Raw genomic sequence first — 18,050 nt, forward strand, 5'->3', positions numbered from 1 at the left:
GAGCTGGTTCTCAAGCCCCAGAGGAGGCTGCAGAGCTGGTTGCTTAAAATAAACCAAATCCCACAGCCCTTGGACTTACTCATGAAACTCATTACGTGTGCAACTTATTGAGAAAACAATCCAGGGATTTCCTTACCTCTGCTTTACAGACCACAGCTTGGCTTCAGGCCAGCCTGGCACCAACCTGCAACATTCCCTCAGTGCAAACCATGCTTTTGCCATCTAGTTATTCCCAAAGATGGCCAACAACAGATGCAGTTGCTCATTTCTTGTGAACATTAATTAGAAACAGTCTGTCTCCAGATCACCTTGATGGCTTCTGAAGTACCCATCCATAAACACAAATCATCATAAACACAAAATGAGTCCAGTGAGACCAACAAACCAAGGGACAAGAGGACTCAGTGCTCACTTACCTCTCTGTATGGCGCAGTCCTGCTGCCACCACTGATGATATATATATATATATATATATATATAATATATATGGGTTCCTCTCATATATATACATATATAAACAGCAGGTAAAACTTCAACTACCACTATATATACAGCATAAAGCAAGTTAAAATTTGGGCCAGACATCATTCCTTTCAGTAGACTACTGGTTTTGCAGAGCAATGTCTGAAGAGCAGAGCTGGGCCTGTCCAGGTGAGGCTGAGGAGGGCTCAGCTCCTGTCCAGTTGTGTGGCTGATGCTGCTGCGCAGTGCCCAGGTGAGAACTTGGGCTCTTCCCAAGCCCCAGGTGAGGGTCACGCTGTCCCTGCACTGACACTGCAGGGCCATCCCAAACCATGGTGTGCCTGTCCCAACCACTCCCCTCCTTCCCCCACCAGGCAAGGACACTGGGGGAGATTTCAAACCTTAGCAAAGAATTCTGGAAAACTCCTGATCTGCTGAGTGAGACAGCAGCAGGTGCTGGCAGCATCTGCAAGCAGGTAAAGGCTGGGTGATGGCACCTCTATCTTGCATACAGACATGGGGTGAATTCAGAGGCTGCCCTTGGCTCTGGCCTGCAGGGCCAGGCTACAACTCCAGCTGAGATGCACCACTTGTGCACTTGGCGTGTTATGAGAAGAGACAGGAGGGCAGAATGGGGCAAAAGACTGGAAAATTCCTCCTGGTACCGCCAGATGGAAAGACATAGCGCTGGCCTCTGCCCTGAACAAACCTGTGGAGCCCTCAGAGGAATCACCAGAGCTTCTCCAGGGAAAATGAGCTAAACAGAAAAAAACAGCTTAGCAGAATTGTGGGGACTGTGTGCATAGGAAAGAATAATTGTAACACACAGGCACTAAAAGCAGGGACTGCTGAAAGCAGGGATTTTCTATGAATGAACATGAATGAACATTCAGGGAACTCCTAAGAACTGGCAGAATCACTCCACCTTATCCCCACATGATGCAGAAACTGAAACAAACATCTCACTAAAGGCACAAAGTTTCCCAGCGTGCCCTCGGCAAAATCTGGGACTATGAACTTCAAAGGAAAATCAGAGTTTTCTTGGCCTCAAGCAGGAGAACTACACCAAGCCTGTTTCTCACAGGGTGACTTCAGTCTGGGGTCATGAAGAGAATCCAAAGCCACATTCTGCAGATGGTCACCAGTGTCTCTATCAGCATCCAAAACACGACAGACAGTTGGGATGCAGGAGGCATACTGATCACCACCACTCCGGAGAGTGCTGCCCTAGGAATGAACCAATGCACAGACCTTCAAAGAGAAAATTTTATGGACGCTTTTATACACATACACAAATATTTTAATATAATGGTAACTGAAATGTTATCCATATTCTTAGTACTGTCATAATTAACTAAAAAGATATTTTTTAAATTTTGTAAAAATGACATATTTTACACATCTTCTATTTACAATTGCAATATGCTTAAATGTTATAAAACATCCACTCTGACCTTTAAAATATGTGTATACTAGGACTTAGTATTAGATATATTATAATTTATAGCAAATTTAGGGTTTGCTGTGTACCTATCTGTTCAATGGGAATTTCATAATCAGCCTGGCTTAATAAAGGCTGCTCAAAACCAAAAATTGACAACAAAAAAGAAAAAAGGAAAAAAAAAAAGAGAGGGAATGTGCAAATATTGGGGCAGGCAAAAAAAAAAATTCTCAAGCTTGCATTTTTAAAAATAACACTGTGAAGACTTCCAATAAATTAAAATCTTAACCCTCAAAGCCTTTTCCTGGTATTGTCCATGTTCAACTTAATTTTCAGTACTATTAATCTAAAAGACAAAATACCCCAAACAACAAAGGACAAACCCCACCCCAGACACCAGATCTTCCTGAGGCCGTATGGTCCCCACACTGCAGTCAAGCATCAGGATTTGCTGGAGTGGTGGCTGCTGGCACAGAGGAGCTAGCTCTATGGATGACTCGTGAATATGTGCGCTCCATCCCTGGATGTTTTGCTGAGTCCTCCTTGTACGCAATCTTTTCAGAAAAAAAGAGAAAAAATAAGCAACAGTGAGACAGATCTGAATAGCTTGGTGTCTGATGTGTCCATTGTTTAACCAGGGATTTCCCATTTTTAAATTGTTAGATTTACTGTAATGATGCCAAGGATCTGACAGAGGAAAAGGACCTTTCCCTGGCAAATGGAGGCTGCAGGGACAGGGGTGACATCTTCTGAGTCAGGGGGGCTGGGCTGGCTTCTGCCAAGCTCCATAGGGTTCCCTGATCTGCACCACTCTCACAGCTGAAAAGTCCCCTACACTTTACAAACTTCAAGACACCTGCATTAGCACCTCCTGACCGTGGCACAGACAGGCCCAGCTCTGCCCATGCAGTCATTCAGAGATGCAGCAGCCCCACAGAGCTGCACACACCCAGCAGCAGGGCTGTGACCAAGTGCCAGGCTGAGCCTGTGGGCAGAGCTGCAGGGGAGCAGCAGTGGCAAAAGCTTGCTCTTCTCTGTCCTATGGATAGGCTTTGGCAAGAAGGAAGATCTTTTTCTGAAGAAGCTCTTCTAGCCTTGGTAATAGCTCTTTTTTCCTACTTCTATAAAAGCAAACTGAAAACCTGTTTTCCTCCATGGGCGCTTTGTTGAAGCGTCCACAGCAGAGACAGGGCCACCCCCACTGACCACACAGCACCAGCAATGGATGAGAAACCTCTCCCCTTGACAAAGCTCCAGGTGTAACCCTACACCATCAACCCCGAGCTGTCCTTGGCCAGGGCTGCAGGTCAGCCACACCTCAGCTGTCACTCAGCAGACATGACCACAGTCAGCTTCAGTGCCTGAGCCAGCAGCTGGGGCAGCTCTGGGAAGGAGCTGCTCTCACACAATGGGCTGCAGGAAGAGCACTGGGACTTGGGCACTCCCTTTTGCTACTATTGGCACTTGCTTTTGCATTAGGGGCCTCTTGTCAAGCTGCCTCACTGGCCTCCCCAAAGTTCGCAACTAGGATCCTAAAGAACAGGCCTCTTGAGGCTGCTCATGGACAACACATCACACATATACCTTGGATCATTTTTTTTTAAACTCCCTGAGAAGGGAGTCATTAGAGATGAAATTAAACAAACACCCAGCAGAAAAACCAGCAAATGAAGGAAGTATGTGACATTAAAAGAAAAAACAGATGTAAGAAAAATGAACATACCACTTTTGGCTATAGTATTGAGGGAAATGTTAGACAGGGAAGAAGAGAAGCTGTATAAGCAAGGACCATGACAGAGCTGTCAGAAAAGAAAAACAAAACAAAACAAAAAAGAGAAAAACATATGGTGATGAAAAAGTCACTGTCAGTAGGTGAGAAACAAAACTCTCTTGAATACGACAATGGGAAAGATGGCAAATTGTACTGGTGTAAAGCACAGAGCACAGATGCAAGAGAGCCTCAAGCTTTCCAACTGTGAGATAAATATTTCAGCCACAGTTTATGGCATGTGATTTCTCTGAGGCAATACTCTGCTCAGAAGCAGGGAGTTCATGAGTTCACTGCAAGAGGAGTAGAGTTTTCTCAAAACCTCACACTGCCTGGAAAATGGGGCTGTCACTTTTTAGGCTTCCCCAAAGGACTGCAAGTGGGAGACTGTTTTCAGGGTGGACTTCAAAATTCAGATGATTTTGGTAAAACAGATGACAATTTTGACTTTTGTTGGATGAACTCTTTACACATTAGCATTGCTTTGTACGAGTAATTTTGTACTATTTAGTGTTTTCATTTACATGAAGAAAACTCACAGAGCTCACTGATACAAATACAGGTATGAGCATTTAACAGAACTCTCCAAATATTTTATGAATGCTGAAGCTCATGGGCTGCTCATGCCTCGTTTGAGCTGACCATCCATTCCCCATTCTTGTGGGGAACAGTGGTTCACACAAGACATATGGTGCTGCCTATGCACACCGATTAGATGGCCAAAATAAACTCCTTGGGAGATGCATGAATATTGATTAACAAATAATAACCTTAACACTTACATACTTAATATAACAGTGATAAATAGTAGTTATGATAAAATCACTGGAATGCTTGAGGTTCACAAATCTTTATACACTTAAACAGGAGAGGAGCACAACTCCCAAAACTGCAGCACCCCTGAGTTTGACCCCCACCTGACAGGCACCAGGCCTCCAAGCAATTAGGAGCTTTACATCCAGTGAAAAACTCATACAATTCCACAGTAAGTACAACAATGGGCAAAAAATTCAGATCAATCCTTATTCTCCTCATATGTGAAGATGAATAATACAGCATCGGGTAATGGAGTGCCAATTAGGCACTTCCATGAGATGCCACCACTGACACCAGTGGTTAAGCCAAGTAACTCTACACCAACAGTGCTTTTGGATGCTACAGGCACCTGGAAATGCAGCACAACTGCTAGAGAGGAACTGTTTATCAGATGCAATCTAAGGTAGCCTACGCAAAAGCATGCAGAGATATAATTAAACATGGTTTAATTAGCACTTCAGTATGCAGAATCACTCAATATTTATTGAAACAGAAAACTTTAAAAAAATATTCTGCCTGGACACAGCAGTAGAATAGCTGTAAGTATGCACTGGAGTCCAATTCAGAATTTTGGGATGCAGTTCATATAATGTACCCGTGCATGCTCATCCTTCTGAAGCTGCTAAAATATATGACATCTATTCTGACAGTGTATTCAAATGAAAAAAATTTTGAAAAATAACTTTCTCTGAAAGATGAATATAAATAGAAATGATAAAAATACCTCCTGTGGTTACAAGCTACATCTTAATAGCAATTTACCGTTTTAATTAAATACATCACAGCTATAGGACAAAGCAAGCACAGCATAAAGCACTAGTTTAGACTGACTATCTTTCTATCCTTCTAAACCCCAGTCAGCATTTAGCCCCACAAACATTCAGCTTTTCAATATGTAGCAAGGCAGGCAGAAGACAGATCTTTGTTGATCAGATTCAGCATATAGGACATACCTCTATTTAAACAAAAAAAAAAAAAGAGGGGAAGAAACAAAAACGTAAACTGTTTTCTCAGTGACTATTGCCTTGAAAGGTTTTACTTCTAGTATTTTGCTCTACAGCTTCATTTGTCACTAGAAGACACAATTAGCCACCCTCATTGAGCCTAACCAGCACCAAAATAGATGTTCTGACCTGTTCATTCATAACTACAGAGAGCTCGCTGAGCATATCCTTGTAATGAGACTTCATCTCTCCCTGATACTCAAATTGGTCCTCCTTAATAAGGCGTTCGTTGACATCGAGGGCATGTCCACAGGCTTCAGCAAACTGCCTGCAAGCACAAAACCACAAAAAAACAATGATACAAGTTTTGTGGTAATGAAAAAAACTATCTATCTATATATACACACACAGTGCTGTATCTCTTCTCCCCCTTGCAAATTGCACCTTGCTAGAAATAGAATTTCAGAATTCATTCTCAGATGAAAAGGAATATATTCTACTAGGGCAGCCCAAAACTCCAGTAAATGTTTGTTAGGAATTACTTGTAAGATAGGGTAAATGCAGATGTAAATTAGGCTGGTTGAAATCAGCCTGATTTCGTGTCTCACCTACCTGTGCCACGCAGAGTGTCCTATGTGCTATGCAGGGGTGAAAAACCTAAAATTAATGTTTACCTGAAGATTTCCTTCAGCAGCTTCACTTGATTATCAGGATATCTCTTAGCATTTGTTTCTTCAAGAAAAGCACGAGCATAGGCCATTGGTCCAGCGTTTACCTACGTGAAAAATACACAGTTTAGGTTCAGAGAACAAGCCATTCACTGTTGTTTTTCTTGTGTTCCAAGGCCTGGAGACTGGCCTCAGGCAACCTAGCCTGTGAGAATATCACCTCACTCCTTCCTTTTGTCACCAGGATGGAAGCTGAGGAGTTTTACTGAGGAAACAGGAGCTGCTCAGCCTTGTACAAGCTGCAGATCTGTGCTGGCCTTTTGAAGTCCCCAGCTAGCTGACCACCCAGACAGCTACATGTTTGTTTGAAGACATTTCCACGAGAGCACCAGGAATACACATGCCTTTCACAATCCCAACTTTCCTAAACAGGAAATGACAAAGCCAGTCCTAGCAAAACTCCCTTTAAATAATCTGCTTGCTTGTGATGGGCCATATTCTCAAGTGATATGCTATGGTCTTGTTGGAAAGGTCTTCATTTTTACTTAGAGTAGACTTAAATGAAATAATTATATTAGCATATAAAACCAGTAGTCACCAATGCCAGTGGAAAACTTTCCATTCCTTAGTGTGTTTACAGTGGAGTCTAACAGCACTGGAATATAAGATATGCCAAAGACAAAAAATGCCCAGAATTATGAAAATCAGAATAAAAATTTAGGAATATGCATTTAAAAAAAAAGACAAAAAAGGCAGGAAATTGTCATTACCTTGACACTGACACTTCCTTGGAGCTTGAGCTGCAGTCGGATCATGTCCACTTCTTCCATCGTGCAAAGCTGATTGAGCTCTGAAACCTTTTTGGACATCTCATCAATGGCCACTTCGATGGGGTTCAGCTCTGTGCTGGTTTGGCTTATGACCTGGATCCGCTTCTTCACGTAGGGAAACAAGTGACTGGCTACTCGAGAGAGAGAAATGGATCAGAGAACTCATCCAACAAGAGACTATCTCGGAAAGCAAAACAATTAAGTCAAAGTATTAACTTTTGACTTTGTCAATCTCTTTATCAATCCATAAAAATTAAGTTTTAATCACTGAATGAGTAGAAGTGACACAATGGGTCCAAACTGAATTCTGATGTACCTGGCACTGGAAGAGCATTTCCTTTTGAACTCATCAGTTTGATACCAAGCTCTGTCACATGCAGGTGGCAAAAATCTCTCAGTGCTCAGATTTTAGAATCCACAAATTTCTTCTTCTGAGTTAAAGCACCAAATTATAAGTTCACACTGAACTTCAGCTAAGTCCACAGCTAAAACCATCACATCAAATATATGTCATGTTAGAGGCAGGAGCCTCTAGCTTAGCTGAACTGGGAATCATTCACTGTGCTGGTGTTGGCTGGGATAATTTTCTTCACAGTAGCTGGTAGAGGGCTGTGCTTTGGATTTGTGCTGGAAACAGTCCTGATAGCACAGGGATGTTTTGGTTATTGCTGGGCAGGGCTTACACAGCATCAAGGCCTTTTCTGCTCCTCATCCCACACACCAGAGAGGAGGCTGGGGGTGCACAAGGAGCTGGGAGGGGACACAGCCAGGACAGCTGACCCCAACTAACCCAAGGGATTTTCCAGACCATATGGTGTCATGCTCAGCATATACAGCTGGAGAAAGGAGTAGGAAAGGGGAGGGACATTCAGAGTGATGGTGTTTGTCTTCCCAAGACACTGTTAACATGTGATGGAGCCCTGCTTTCCTGGAGATGGCTGGACCTGCCTTCCCATGGGAAACAGTGAATAAACCCCTGGTTTTGCTTTGCTTGTCTGTGCAGCTTTTGCTTTACCTATTAAACTGTCTGTATCTCAACCCATGAGTTTTTCACTTTTACACTTCTGATTTTCTGAGTGAGTGGCTGTGTGTGGCTTAGCTGTCAGCTGAGGTTAAACCGGGACACCCACCTGCAGATGAACCTACTATTAAAACATCATCCTTAAAGCAGTGAACAGGTTCTTTTAATATTCAACCTAAATACTGCTATGGGAGCTGACAGAGGAATTATTCACCTTTAAAACTCTTTACTTCCCAGTCAAGGCCTTTCATGGATCTCAGGGAGTTTGGCAAAGGTACTGTTACAGTCCATTAAGTCTGATCTAAGCTAACACTCTTTTCTGATTGCCCTACATACTTTGGAAGGTCTCCCAAACTCCATGCATGTCCTTCTCTGCTAAGCATCTGCTTCCAGTCAGCTCAGACCTAAATAAGCTCCAGTTTACAGGGTGTCTGTCTCACTGGAGAGCAGGAAACCCAGGACTTCCAGAGCTGGAAGCACGACCCAGGCATGGCAGAGAGCCAATGAACCAAGGACTGCAGCCAGACTGTGCTTGCCCTGTGCCCAGCGGCCTCTGGAGCAGAGGCGCAGTGCAGGTGCCACTCCAGCCACCCAAGCACAATTGACTTCACCACTTCTCCAGTCATAGCATAAGCCTTGCTTTTTTCTCAAACTAAAAGCACCTAAGTTTACACAGGAAACAAATGAAAATACATGGCTTTATCAAAGAGGAGTGGAAAAAAACAAGAAAAAAAAAAAAAGAGAAGAAAAGAATGTTTCCTTTAGTGAAAAGCACTGAGGTGAGGTCCCTGTCAAAGGGAAAAGCAAGGCAGAAGAGGAGGTCATCAAACTCCCACCTAATACCAAAGATGGAGCAAGGCTGAGAGCAGTGGAAGCTGATGACAGCATGTAATAACCCAGGGAAAATACTCTGCCAGAAGAACAGCCCTCTCTATGTTTGCCAGACAGGCCATAACGGCTGCACTTTCAAGTCAGTGAAACGACCTGCTTCAATACAGATCTCAAAACACCTACTGCTGCTCAAGCACTTAAAAAAACCACACACAAGCCATTCCTCCTTTCTTCTTACAAGCAAAGCTATGTCATGTAACAAGATACTCTCAGACATCAGTGCCTCCTTCCTGATTTGCCAGAAGAAAACTTTTAGGTGACTATGCTTGCACTGTAGGCAGTTGTTTTCACTTTGTCCTTTGGGGGAAACAGATGCACTGAAGTTGGTGGGAAACTGGATTTTCTGTCACTTGGGAGCCTTTGCTGTGAACATCAGCCTCTCTGCCCACGGCTGCCCATGAGAACAACGCCTCCAACTCAGTTCCTCATACATCAAAATTCAGACATGTCGTAGTAGTGTCACAAAGGAGGCTTTTTAAAAGAGAGATTTTAAAAGAGAGATTTCAATCATGATAAGGAGCTAAAAAACTTCAGTTTAATATGACTCATTAAGAAGACATATCCAGTGCTCCTGACATTCCTGCCTTAAAACACTGATTGAAATCTTACCTCTAGCTTAAAAAAAATTCTATATAGTATATCTTATTCCCATTTTGAACAAAAATTCCTATCTGCAAGTTTTATTCTTAGCAGAACAGACACCCTACTTGGCTCTTTCTTTGACTTGTTTATTATTAAAAGAAAATGGTTCTGAGTGCTAAGCTGCCTCCAGCAGAACCACTCCCAAGTTACATCACTGCAAGAATAGTTAAGATGTCAATTATAAGGAAAAATAAAGCATCTAAATGAAAGTAACTATCCCTAAAATGGTCAGCAGGTCTGTAAGGAAGCACATTGCCAACAGACACAGTGAAAAGATGAGTTATCATCCTGCACAACTGATGGACACCTGGCACTCAACCTGCCCTTCTGGGCTCAGCTGGGAAAGCTGGGATGGGAGCGGGCAGCAGGCAAGCAGACGTACTGGTGAGGATGGTGCGCCTCTTGCACTGCTCCTCCACTCCCCCGTGCTTCTTCCCCGAGAGTGTGAACGGCGTCTCAAACACAAAGCGGTTGATGTTGTGGTGCATTTCAAAGTCGGTCTTTCGATCCTCAGCCTCCTTCTCCTCAAAGAAAGGTGTGACATAGGTCACTTGGATGTAGGCATATTTTGGATCCAGGTCTTTGGGGTTCACCTGTGTTACAGCAGCAAACAATAATGTTATGTTTAGTGCGATGAGCTTCCAAGGCATCTGTTACATTTTTGATGTATTTATTTATTTATTTATAAATAAATAATGATGAAAACTGACATTTCCAAATGTAATACTCAGATCCTGGATGAATACAAAGATACTTAACCAAGAGATCCCCAAGAAGAGTGGGACCTTTGACTATAGCCATTGGCAAAAGTAGATGAAAGCTAAATGAGACAGAAAACCACCTACTTCTGCACTGCAGCAAACATCTGCTCCTCTCCCACTGTGATGCCCTGCTATAACACTGGCATTTCCATACAGCACCTGCCAGGCTTGTTTCAGTTGTCTGGAGGGTTCCTAGTAGTTTACACATACACTCAGATGCCATTCATTCGAAGCACAGCTCTCAAAATGTGAGCCATGCACTCAGTTCTCTCCCTTGGGCAAAACCACATGTCCATACCTTGTTGGAATCCTGGATGATCTTCACGTTATCTATTCCAAACTTGTCTGCATATAGTTTCATCAGCCTTTGAGAGATCTCAGATAAGCCAGTTAATTTGGGTTCTTTATAGATATATTCTTTCCCTTCCTCTTCTTCAAAAAAGCCCTGTTTGGAAAGAAACAGAAGGATACAGTGAACATAACAGGCAGAGCAAAGCCAAAAGAAGGTGATTACATCAGGAATCAAGGTTGCCTGTATACCCACCAGAGCATCCAGTAGGCCACTTCCAGCACCTAAGTTAAAAGCTTACCTCTGTGCACTTCTAGCTGACATGTGCCTAGAGGCCAGTGTTTATACTGGTCTGCAATCTCTAAAGTTACCCAGGAAAAGATCTCTACACATTTATTCACGTAAGAGACTAAGCTGCTTAAAGAGTTAAAAGGCTTACTTGAAAATGCTGATGTATGATGAAAAAACCCTCATGGATTAAAAATTAGACATTAAAAATTCTTTATATCTTAATAATTGGGTTCAATTAACAGCTGTTTGCTGGACACTGAGCCCAGCTGGGTTGTGTGCAGCATGTCACTTCCAGTGCATCCTCTGGGAGCCACGTGTGCAGACACAGGCCATGGCATGGGGAGCACCTGGGAACCAGTCTGCATCGCCTCAGGGCAGCTGAAGAGACACTCTGGTGGCACCTTGAAAGGCCATACAGAATTGCAGCATTTCCAGAGGCAATTAGAAAATAATTTACATTTGAAAAGAAAAAGAAAGCAAATTTTTTGCAATAAAGGTACAATCTTGCTAAGGTCATTACTTCATATACTGGATGGACTTGGCTCCATTTATTATTATTATTAAAGTGGACTTTAATAAGAGGCTCCATTGAAGGGCTGAACATGAATCTGTCAAGCTTCAGAAGAAATGCCAGCCTCTGAAAATTAACAGAGCATTGCATCACCTGCAGGTGAGACACTCAACTGCTACAAGAGGAACATGTACTTCGGTGCTCCAGGAGAAGCTCTCCCAGCTGAGCAGGAAGCAACAGGTGCCCCATCAACAAGGACTGGATTCGTCCCAATGCCATGAGCAGCACCAGCCCTCCTCCTAGGATTTCGTATCCAATTTGGTGATGTGCACCCCTGCAGCTGCACTCAAAGCCTCTTCTTTGCACCTTAAAGCAAAGTGACCCAGAGGGAAACACCTGAAGCTGCAGAGATAGGGGGAAAGGCAGACAGCATTAATGATGACAGACCCAAGGCCCTTTGAACTTCACATGATGTGAAAGCTTGGACAGCTAATTCTACAATATGCCTAAGCAAACTGCCATCTGTAGAAAGACAGAGAAGCAGAAATTTATGAAGGCAAGAGATACCTCCAAAATCTCTTTGGAAGGTACTCATGCAAAATCCAGCCTTTTCCTCTGGAAGTGTATTTCAACTTTGCACTGTAAAATTATTGACTAGGCAAATCTTCACAAAACAAACCAAACAGAATTAAAATATAATAAGCTATGAATTTCATTGCTTCTTTAGGAGAAAAATCCTTAAATGTTATTTCAATAGGGATTAACAAATATGTGCATCTTTGGCTTCTCCTTCAGTGAGGACAAGGGGTAGTGAAATTGTCTTTTAATTTGGCAAGTGCCAGGAGTACTGTGGGCATTACTGGAAACCAATAACTAATAGCTGCAACAGCAGCTCATCTGACAACATCTTCATCAGTCTCAAAGTGACCTTCTAACATTGCATGATTTTTAACAACATTCATCAATTAAATTCCATAGGCACATGAAGAACTTCACAGGTAATTAGAGAAAAAATCTAGAGCTTGTCCAAAGTTGACATCCTATAAACATCTGTTGAGCTGGGCAGGCAATTGACTTCCTATTGATTACACTGAGAAAAGATCTACAAGATTATAATCTGGTTTCTGATCTTGTTTCCACTGAAGCAAAACTGCTTTATGTGGGAAAACCTCATTAGTTTGATGCAACCATACTTAAACACGCTACTCAGGACTGTTTTTGTCAAAAGACATCTGTTTTCTGTTACTATTCAGCGTTTTCAACAAAACCCCTCATGTTTTCCAAATTAATCACACAGCAAGCTAGAATATAGTTTATGCTCTTAAACCCTAATTCTGTGTATGTTTGCATGCTGGAACACAGTGTTTATATGTAAGCGCCAAATCTCTGCTGATGCTGCATGGCACACTAACAGAGATGATATCTCTGTTAATCGTTTTACTTTAAAAAAAATACCTGAAAACAAACAACTAACAGATTTAGTCTTATCTCTAATGCAAGAGACATCATTTAAGTACATATTCCCTACAGTATTTCAGCTGACAAGTGACAAGCAGAAGTTAACTGTGAGCTATAAATAATCATGTCTGCCATATGCTGTAGGTCTGGCAAAGACTATTAAAAGTAAGATTAAATACTTTTCAGAAGCCAAATATCCTCCAATTTCAGGATTTTAAAATATTAAGCAGCCAAAGTTACATTATCGATGCATATCCCTCGATTATTTTCATCCTGGCTGGTTTTGTCCTGCAAGGACAACACAGCCTCACAGATGAAAATTATTCCGGGGAGCAGCTGATGGTGATGGAAGGCAGATGACCTCCTGGACAGCAGGTTACTGGTTTCCACTGTGCTCTGATGTTCTGAGAGGCAATTGTGATCCAATCACAGCCTATCACTGTGTGAGTTCTGATAAGGCCCTTCCTCCTTCCCACACTCCTGCAGACACAGCCTTGAAGCTCACAGTAAGTACATCAGACCCTTCTCTGCCCTTTTTTTATTGAAAGGTGCTGAGGTAAAGCCTTCTGCTTGACCTGCCAGGAATTGGCATCTAATGGAACCTTCCCCATGTCTATTAAGCAAGCATCTCCTTCCACAGTGAGTGAGTGTGATCACTGTGAAACACTGACCTCCAACTTCTAGAGCTTCTTGCACACACAGGAGAACAAGCCCTCAGCTCTACTTTTACCTGACATTGCTCTGAAAAAACAGGTCTTGAATGTCTTTGCTTATCAGCACAATATGAGTTCTCAGTGATTCAATATATTTAACAGGATTTTTTTTGGCTTTTAATTCAACAAAGGTACTGACTTCTCAAACACTCATCTGTGAGTAAACTCAGATGCACTGGCTAGTGTGGTCACTTGGTGCAATGAGATATTGTCACCAAAGGCCCTTAACAGAATGTACAGTCTAAAACAGCAGCTGCCATGAGCTCTGGCTCTCTGAGCTGGCAAATAAAGCTTGCGGGTGAAAACAGACGACTGAGTCCTCCCTGAGGATCACATTAATTCAAACCATCCTTGCACAGAGTCCCTACAGCAATGCAGTAACCAAATACTGCCTCTGCCTTTGCATGAAGAACAGTTTTCAGATGCAGCTGCAGATCATCTTTCTCCACTAAGAACCCACAAAATTCTCCCTCCCACTATTAACATTATTCTTTTTTTCTCTAATCTGCTTTCTCTGCAGCTTTTATTTCACTTAAGGAACAGCAGCCACATCACATGTTTTCCTGCGAAGGGCAAGGAGAAAGCAGTGCTTGTTGCCTTTAGAACCCAGTGACTGGGGGGAACAAACAGAGGAAGACACACCTATGACCAAGTCATACACCTTACAGCACCAAGGCTCTTTAAATGAAATTGCCCTTGTGGCACTGGCACCTGGAAAGTCATTGCACTGTTACAGAGATGCTAACCCAGTTCAGCAGAAGTGCTGTAGCTAAATTACCCACTGGGAGAGCCACTGGCTGTGGGAGAGTGCTGGCAGGAGGCTGCACGTAGGAGAGTCTTGTTTTGCCCTGTGCTGCTCCCATTTTGAAGGCCAGGCATAAGAAAAACTGCCCTTCCTCAGGTGCAGCTCACTTTCTCCTTGCATTTGGCAAGCTCAGCTGTGCTGATCTGTCCAGAGAGCCAGGACCTGCTATTCCCCTCTGACTCCCCATCTGCTTGCTCCTACAAGGGACTGCCAGGACCACGGCCATTGCCTGCCCAGAGTGCTCCAGTGACCACTGCCAAACCCCTCGGACTGACACAACAGCCCTCCACTTGGGAGCTGCTGCACAGGCCAGGAAAACAGGCTTGCATTCAAACAGCATTAATGCTACCCCAGACTTTCAACAGAGGAAGAAGGGGTCCAATCCTGCTCCCAGTGAAGCTGGGAGGAATTTCCACTGAGATGAGATGATGCAGCACTGGGCCCCACTGTGCACACACAACATGATGACAGGTACAGCTCGGTAATTCAGGTAACTGAACAAACAAAAGTTAGTTTGCAGGATGCAACAATGAATGCAGCAACGTTATTTCATCTGCCACAAACCAAAGAATTGAGAGCACAGGAAAATTAATGTTAAGTAACAGTAGAGGGAAGGATGGAGGATATGTGAGGAGAATTAAACAAAACATGCAATAGAACTAGACTTACCACAGCCTTGAATAAGATCAAAAGGAGAAAAGAGCAAATTTCTGCATTAAAATCTAATTAGCAAACAGAATGATTCACATCAATCTGTTGTTTACACACTTTATATTTCAGAGCACAGGAAATTGTATGTTTGTCAAAACCAAGACTAAAAGGAACATGCTGGATTGCTACACTGGTTGGTGGTGGAAGAAAGCACAAAATAATGCTTCGAGGGTGCTGAAGCACAGCAGAGGGAATAATGCTATTCTACAGTACATTGCACAGAATCAGAGGTGGCCTGGAAGCAGAAGGCAGAGTCATTGAAAAACACAACAAAGCATCTACTGCATACTGCTCTGTTTTAAGCTCTATTAGAGGAGAGTGCCATATATCAAAGATGTCTTATCTGGTTCTATTTATGTTGTAGTCTGAAAAAACCTGCCCTGCCTCAGTCTCAGCTTTGCCTGACGAAGTCAAGAACTAAAGCTGACACACAAGTCTGTTCTCTAATACACCACTAAATCCACAGCAGTGGTTTACACAGAGGCAACTGAGTGCTCTCTCTCCTGAATAAATCCTGCTGAGAATCTGACCCACGAGGCAGTTTCTACCCTGGGACTCACTACCAAGTGCTTCCCTGAACTATATCAGGAACAGGTCTGAAATCTGTGACTCTGTGGAGACAAAAGAACCCGAGTTCACTTACCTGCCCATAAAATGCCACCCGGTAATATCGCCCAAAGAGACGTTTCTCAGAGTTCACTACTTCTGCAACCTTCAGGTAGGACCGGTGGATGTCGTAGTACAGGTCAGACAGTCTCTGCATGAGCAAACAGGCAGAGGGAGGGGAGGTGAGGTGAGGGTGTGCCAGCACCTTTGGAAATGCCACCACAGCTCTGCACAACAGTGGCTTGCCTTAACTGAGTTCCCAAACCTTTGCAAAGATGGCTGTACATGCTAAGGGAGTAGTTTAACCTTGTTAGCAGTCACTAAAGATTCATTTCAAGGTTTCTGTCATCTCCTGAGGACTTTTGTGGCAGTGGAGCCTTTGTGTACAGGGTCACACAGGAAGAGAATCATCCCACCACCAGATGGTGGTGCTGACCTAGTAAGAGGTCAGAGAACTCAAGTGTCGTTTGGGCAGGTGGGAACAAGGTGCCAACAACTCCAATCAGCTCCCAACCCCACACAAAGATGTGCTATTCACTATTACCACTAGGCAGCACTTTCTCAGGACAGTGAACCAAAATTTCAGCTAATTTAAAATCTGAGGACCTGCTTCCTCAGCATACAGCTTATTGCTACCTACCATTTGGGGTCTCTTTAAATTTAAACCCAGAAAAATCAGTAAATGGGATTATCATCTAGCTATCCATTATGTATTGAAATTGCCAAGTAAATAAGAAATTAAGAAACCCTGAAAATGTGAAGAAATCACACAATTTATCAGCATTTTCTAAACTTAAATACAATGCAATTGTGCTCTTGGTTTAAAACCCATGTAAAAAATCATATCCACTGGCTAAGACAAGAGGTTTGTTTGAAAAATTTTACATTTACTGTTGCTGAAAAGAGGCAGGGAAGACACCAGAGCTTTTTATTTTTTCACAGCACAAAACATTAAAAAGAGAAATTACAGTCAGGAAGAAAAAAAATGTTCCTTTTAAAGAAAGCACATTTTTTCCCCTAAAAGTTTTGATCTTTACTGTTGCCTTAGGATAATTAAAAAGACCCGAAACAAACACCCACTTACTTTGAAGTCCCTCTGCTTTTCAAAAACAGCAATGATAGGCTTGTTAACCTCAGCAATAAGCTCATATCTCTCAGACTTCCAGAGGTACTCAACACACAACTCCAGCTGTTCCACGAGAATATTCTGCAATGTCACAAATGCAAATAGTTCTGTGACTTGACAGCTGGTGGCATTTAACTAACAGCAATGCAGCAAAAGCACATACCCACTACTTCATTTTTATTCTAGAACTTCTATATTAAGGTTTATTGCAATTACACAATGTTTAATCAGGTATTGGTGGCCTATCTCTTCTTTAGACAAAAACCCTAAAAAAACAGTAACATGAAAATACTTGAATAGTTGACATCTCATGCAGACGAATGGCTTTGCTTCATGGGCTCCCCTCTGCCCTGACTTCCAGCTCTGGTACTTTATGTTCTCCTTAGCTAAACACCAGTACAACAGCTGTGACATTTCACTCAAAAGCTGTGTGCCTTTTAATGCTGCGTGAGTACACTCACTATAATTTGTTGTAACATGCACAGGCATCCACTAGAAATAACTCTCTCTGTTAATACAGAACAGGTATATAAATGTTAATGTTGCTGACCTCATTATACGGAGTATCTTGCATCCCAGAATCTTCCTTCATAGCACCTTCTTCTTTAATGTTGGGGGTAATGCTCAGAAAAGCAGGCCATCCCATGGAAAATAAGCCTTGAAGTGCAAGTCATAAGAAAGGCTATCAATGACTAAATAACCAGATACTTCAAGAAGTTACTAGATGCCATTAAAACAGAGCTGATGAGTTCATTTTTTTTGCAGCCCAAGTAATGAGAAGCACAAATGGAGCTGATTGAATTTATGAGACTATTACACATTTTCCTCAGTGATAGAAACCCACTTCTCCAGGCAAAGGGGAATGATAGCATTTTCCTGATGCAGTGTTATTCCTCTCTCTGGCATTTTGGTTCCTGAGTTGTAAGTACTGGCAGTCCTTGCAAAGCTTCATGGGCAACACTCCTTTGTGCACAGGAATTACCCTCGCAGGCTGAGGTGACACAATTCACACTTGGGGAACCTGCACGCGTCCCACCTGTCAGGTGTCCCGGGGCACACAGTCCCCCCGGTCTGCCACAGCCCAGGGGAGGTGGCTCAGGGCATGCTGTGCCTGTGCTGGGCTCAGACCATGCTGGCAGTGGCTTTCCTGTCCTGCCCTGGGTCAGCTGTGCTGCCATGGGGCAGTAAGCTCGGGTTGGTGGCAGCAGCTGCTGATGAGAAGGCTCACAAGGAATAAAACTGAGCTTAAATTGAGTATTTGTTAAGCTGAGGCCTTAGTGCCATGGCTGCAGCAGA

The 18,050-nt window shown here is 42.9% G+C and overlaps 1 protein-coding gene across 21 annotated transcripts in view; it reads right to left on the reverse strand.

Moving 5' to 3' along the window:
* Window positions 1–1,720: 1,720 nt before the first annotated feature.
* The window catches only part of DOCK10 (dedicator of cytokinesis 10), a 144,979-nt gene continuing 128,649 nt past the window's right edge, over window positions 1,721–18,050 (reverse strand). For 12 of the 21 annotated variants that reach the window (XM_032119617.1, XM_032119609.1, XM_032119606.1 and 9 more), the window contains 11 exons: window positions 17,305–17,411; window positions 16,713–16,835; window positions 15,666–15,779; window positions 14,981–14,986; window positions 10,543–10,689; window positions 9,866–10,076; window positions 6,870–7,060; window positions 6,106–6,206; window positions 5,621–5,759; window positions 3,627–3,702; window positions 1,721–2,457 (listed from right to left, as the gene is read on the reverse strand). In XM_032119617.1, the coding sequence (XP_031975508.1) occupies window positions 2,390–2,457; window positions 3,627–3,702; window positions 5,621–5,759; window positions 6,106–6,206; window positions 6,870–7,060; window positions 9,866–10,076; window positions 10,543–10,689; window positions 14,981–14,986; window positions 15,666–15,779; window positions 16,713–16,835; window positions 17,305–17,411 (1,283 nt within the window). In that variant the 3' untranslated portion in view covers window positions 1,721–2,389. The remainder of the gene's footprint in view (window positions 2,458–3,626; window positions 3,703–5,620; window positions 5,760–6,105; window positions 6,207–6,869; window positions 7,061–9,865; window positions 10,077–10,542; window positions 10,690–14,980; window positions 14,987–15,665; window positions 15,780–16,712; window positions 16,836–17,304; window positions 17,412–18,050) is intronic. The other 9 variants (XM_032119613.1, XM_032119599.1, XM_032119605.1 and 6 more) reach the window with 4 other exon arrangements.

The sequence above is a fragment of the Corvus moneduloides genome, chromosome 10 (assembly GCF_009650955.1).
Source record: "Corvus moneduloides isolate bCorMon1 chromosome 10, bCorMon1.pri, whole genome shotgun sequence".
Taxonomy (NCBI): domain Eukaryota; kingdom Metazoa; phylum Chordata; class Aves; order Passeriformes; family Corvidae; genus Corvus; species Corvus moneduloides.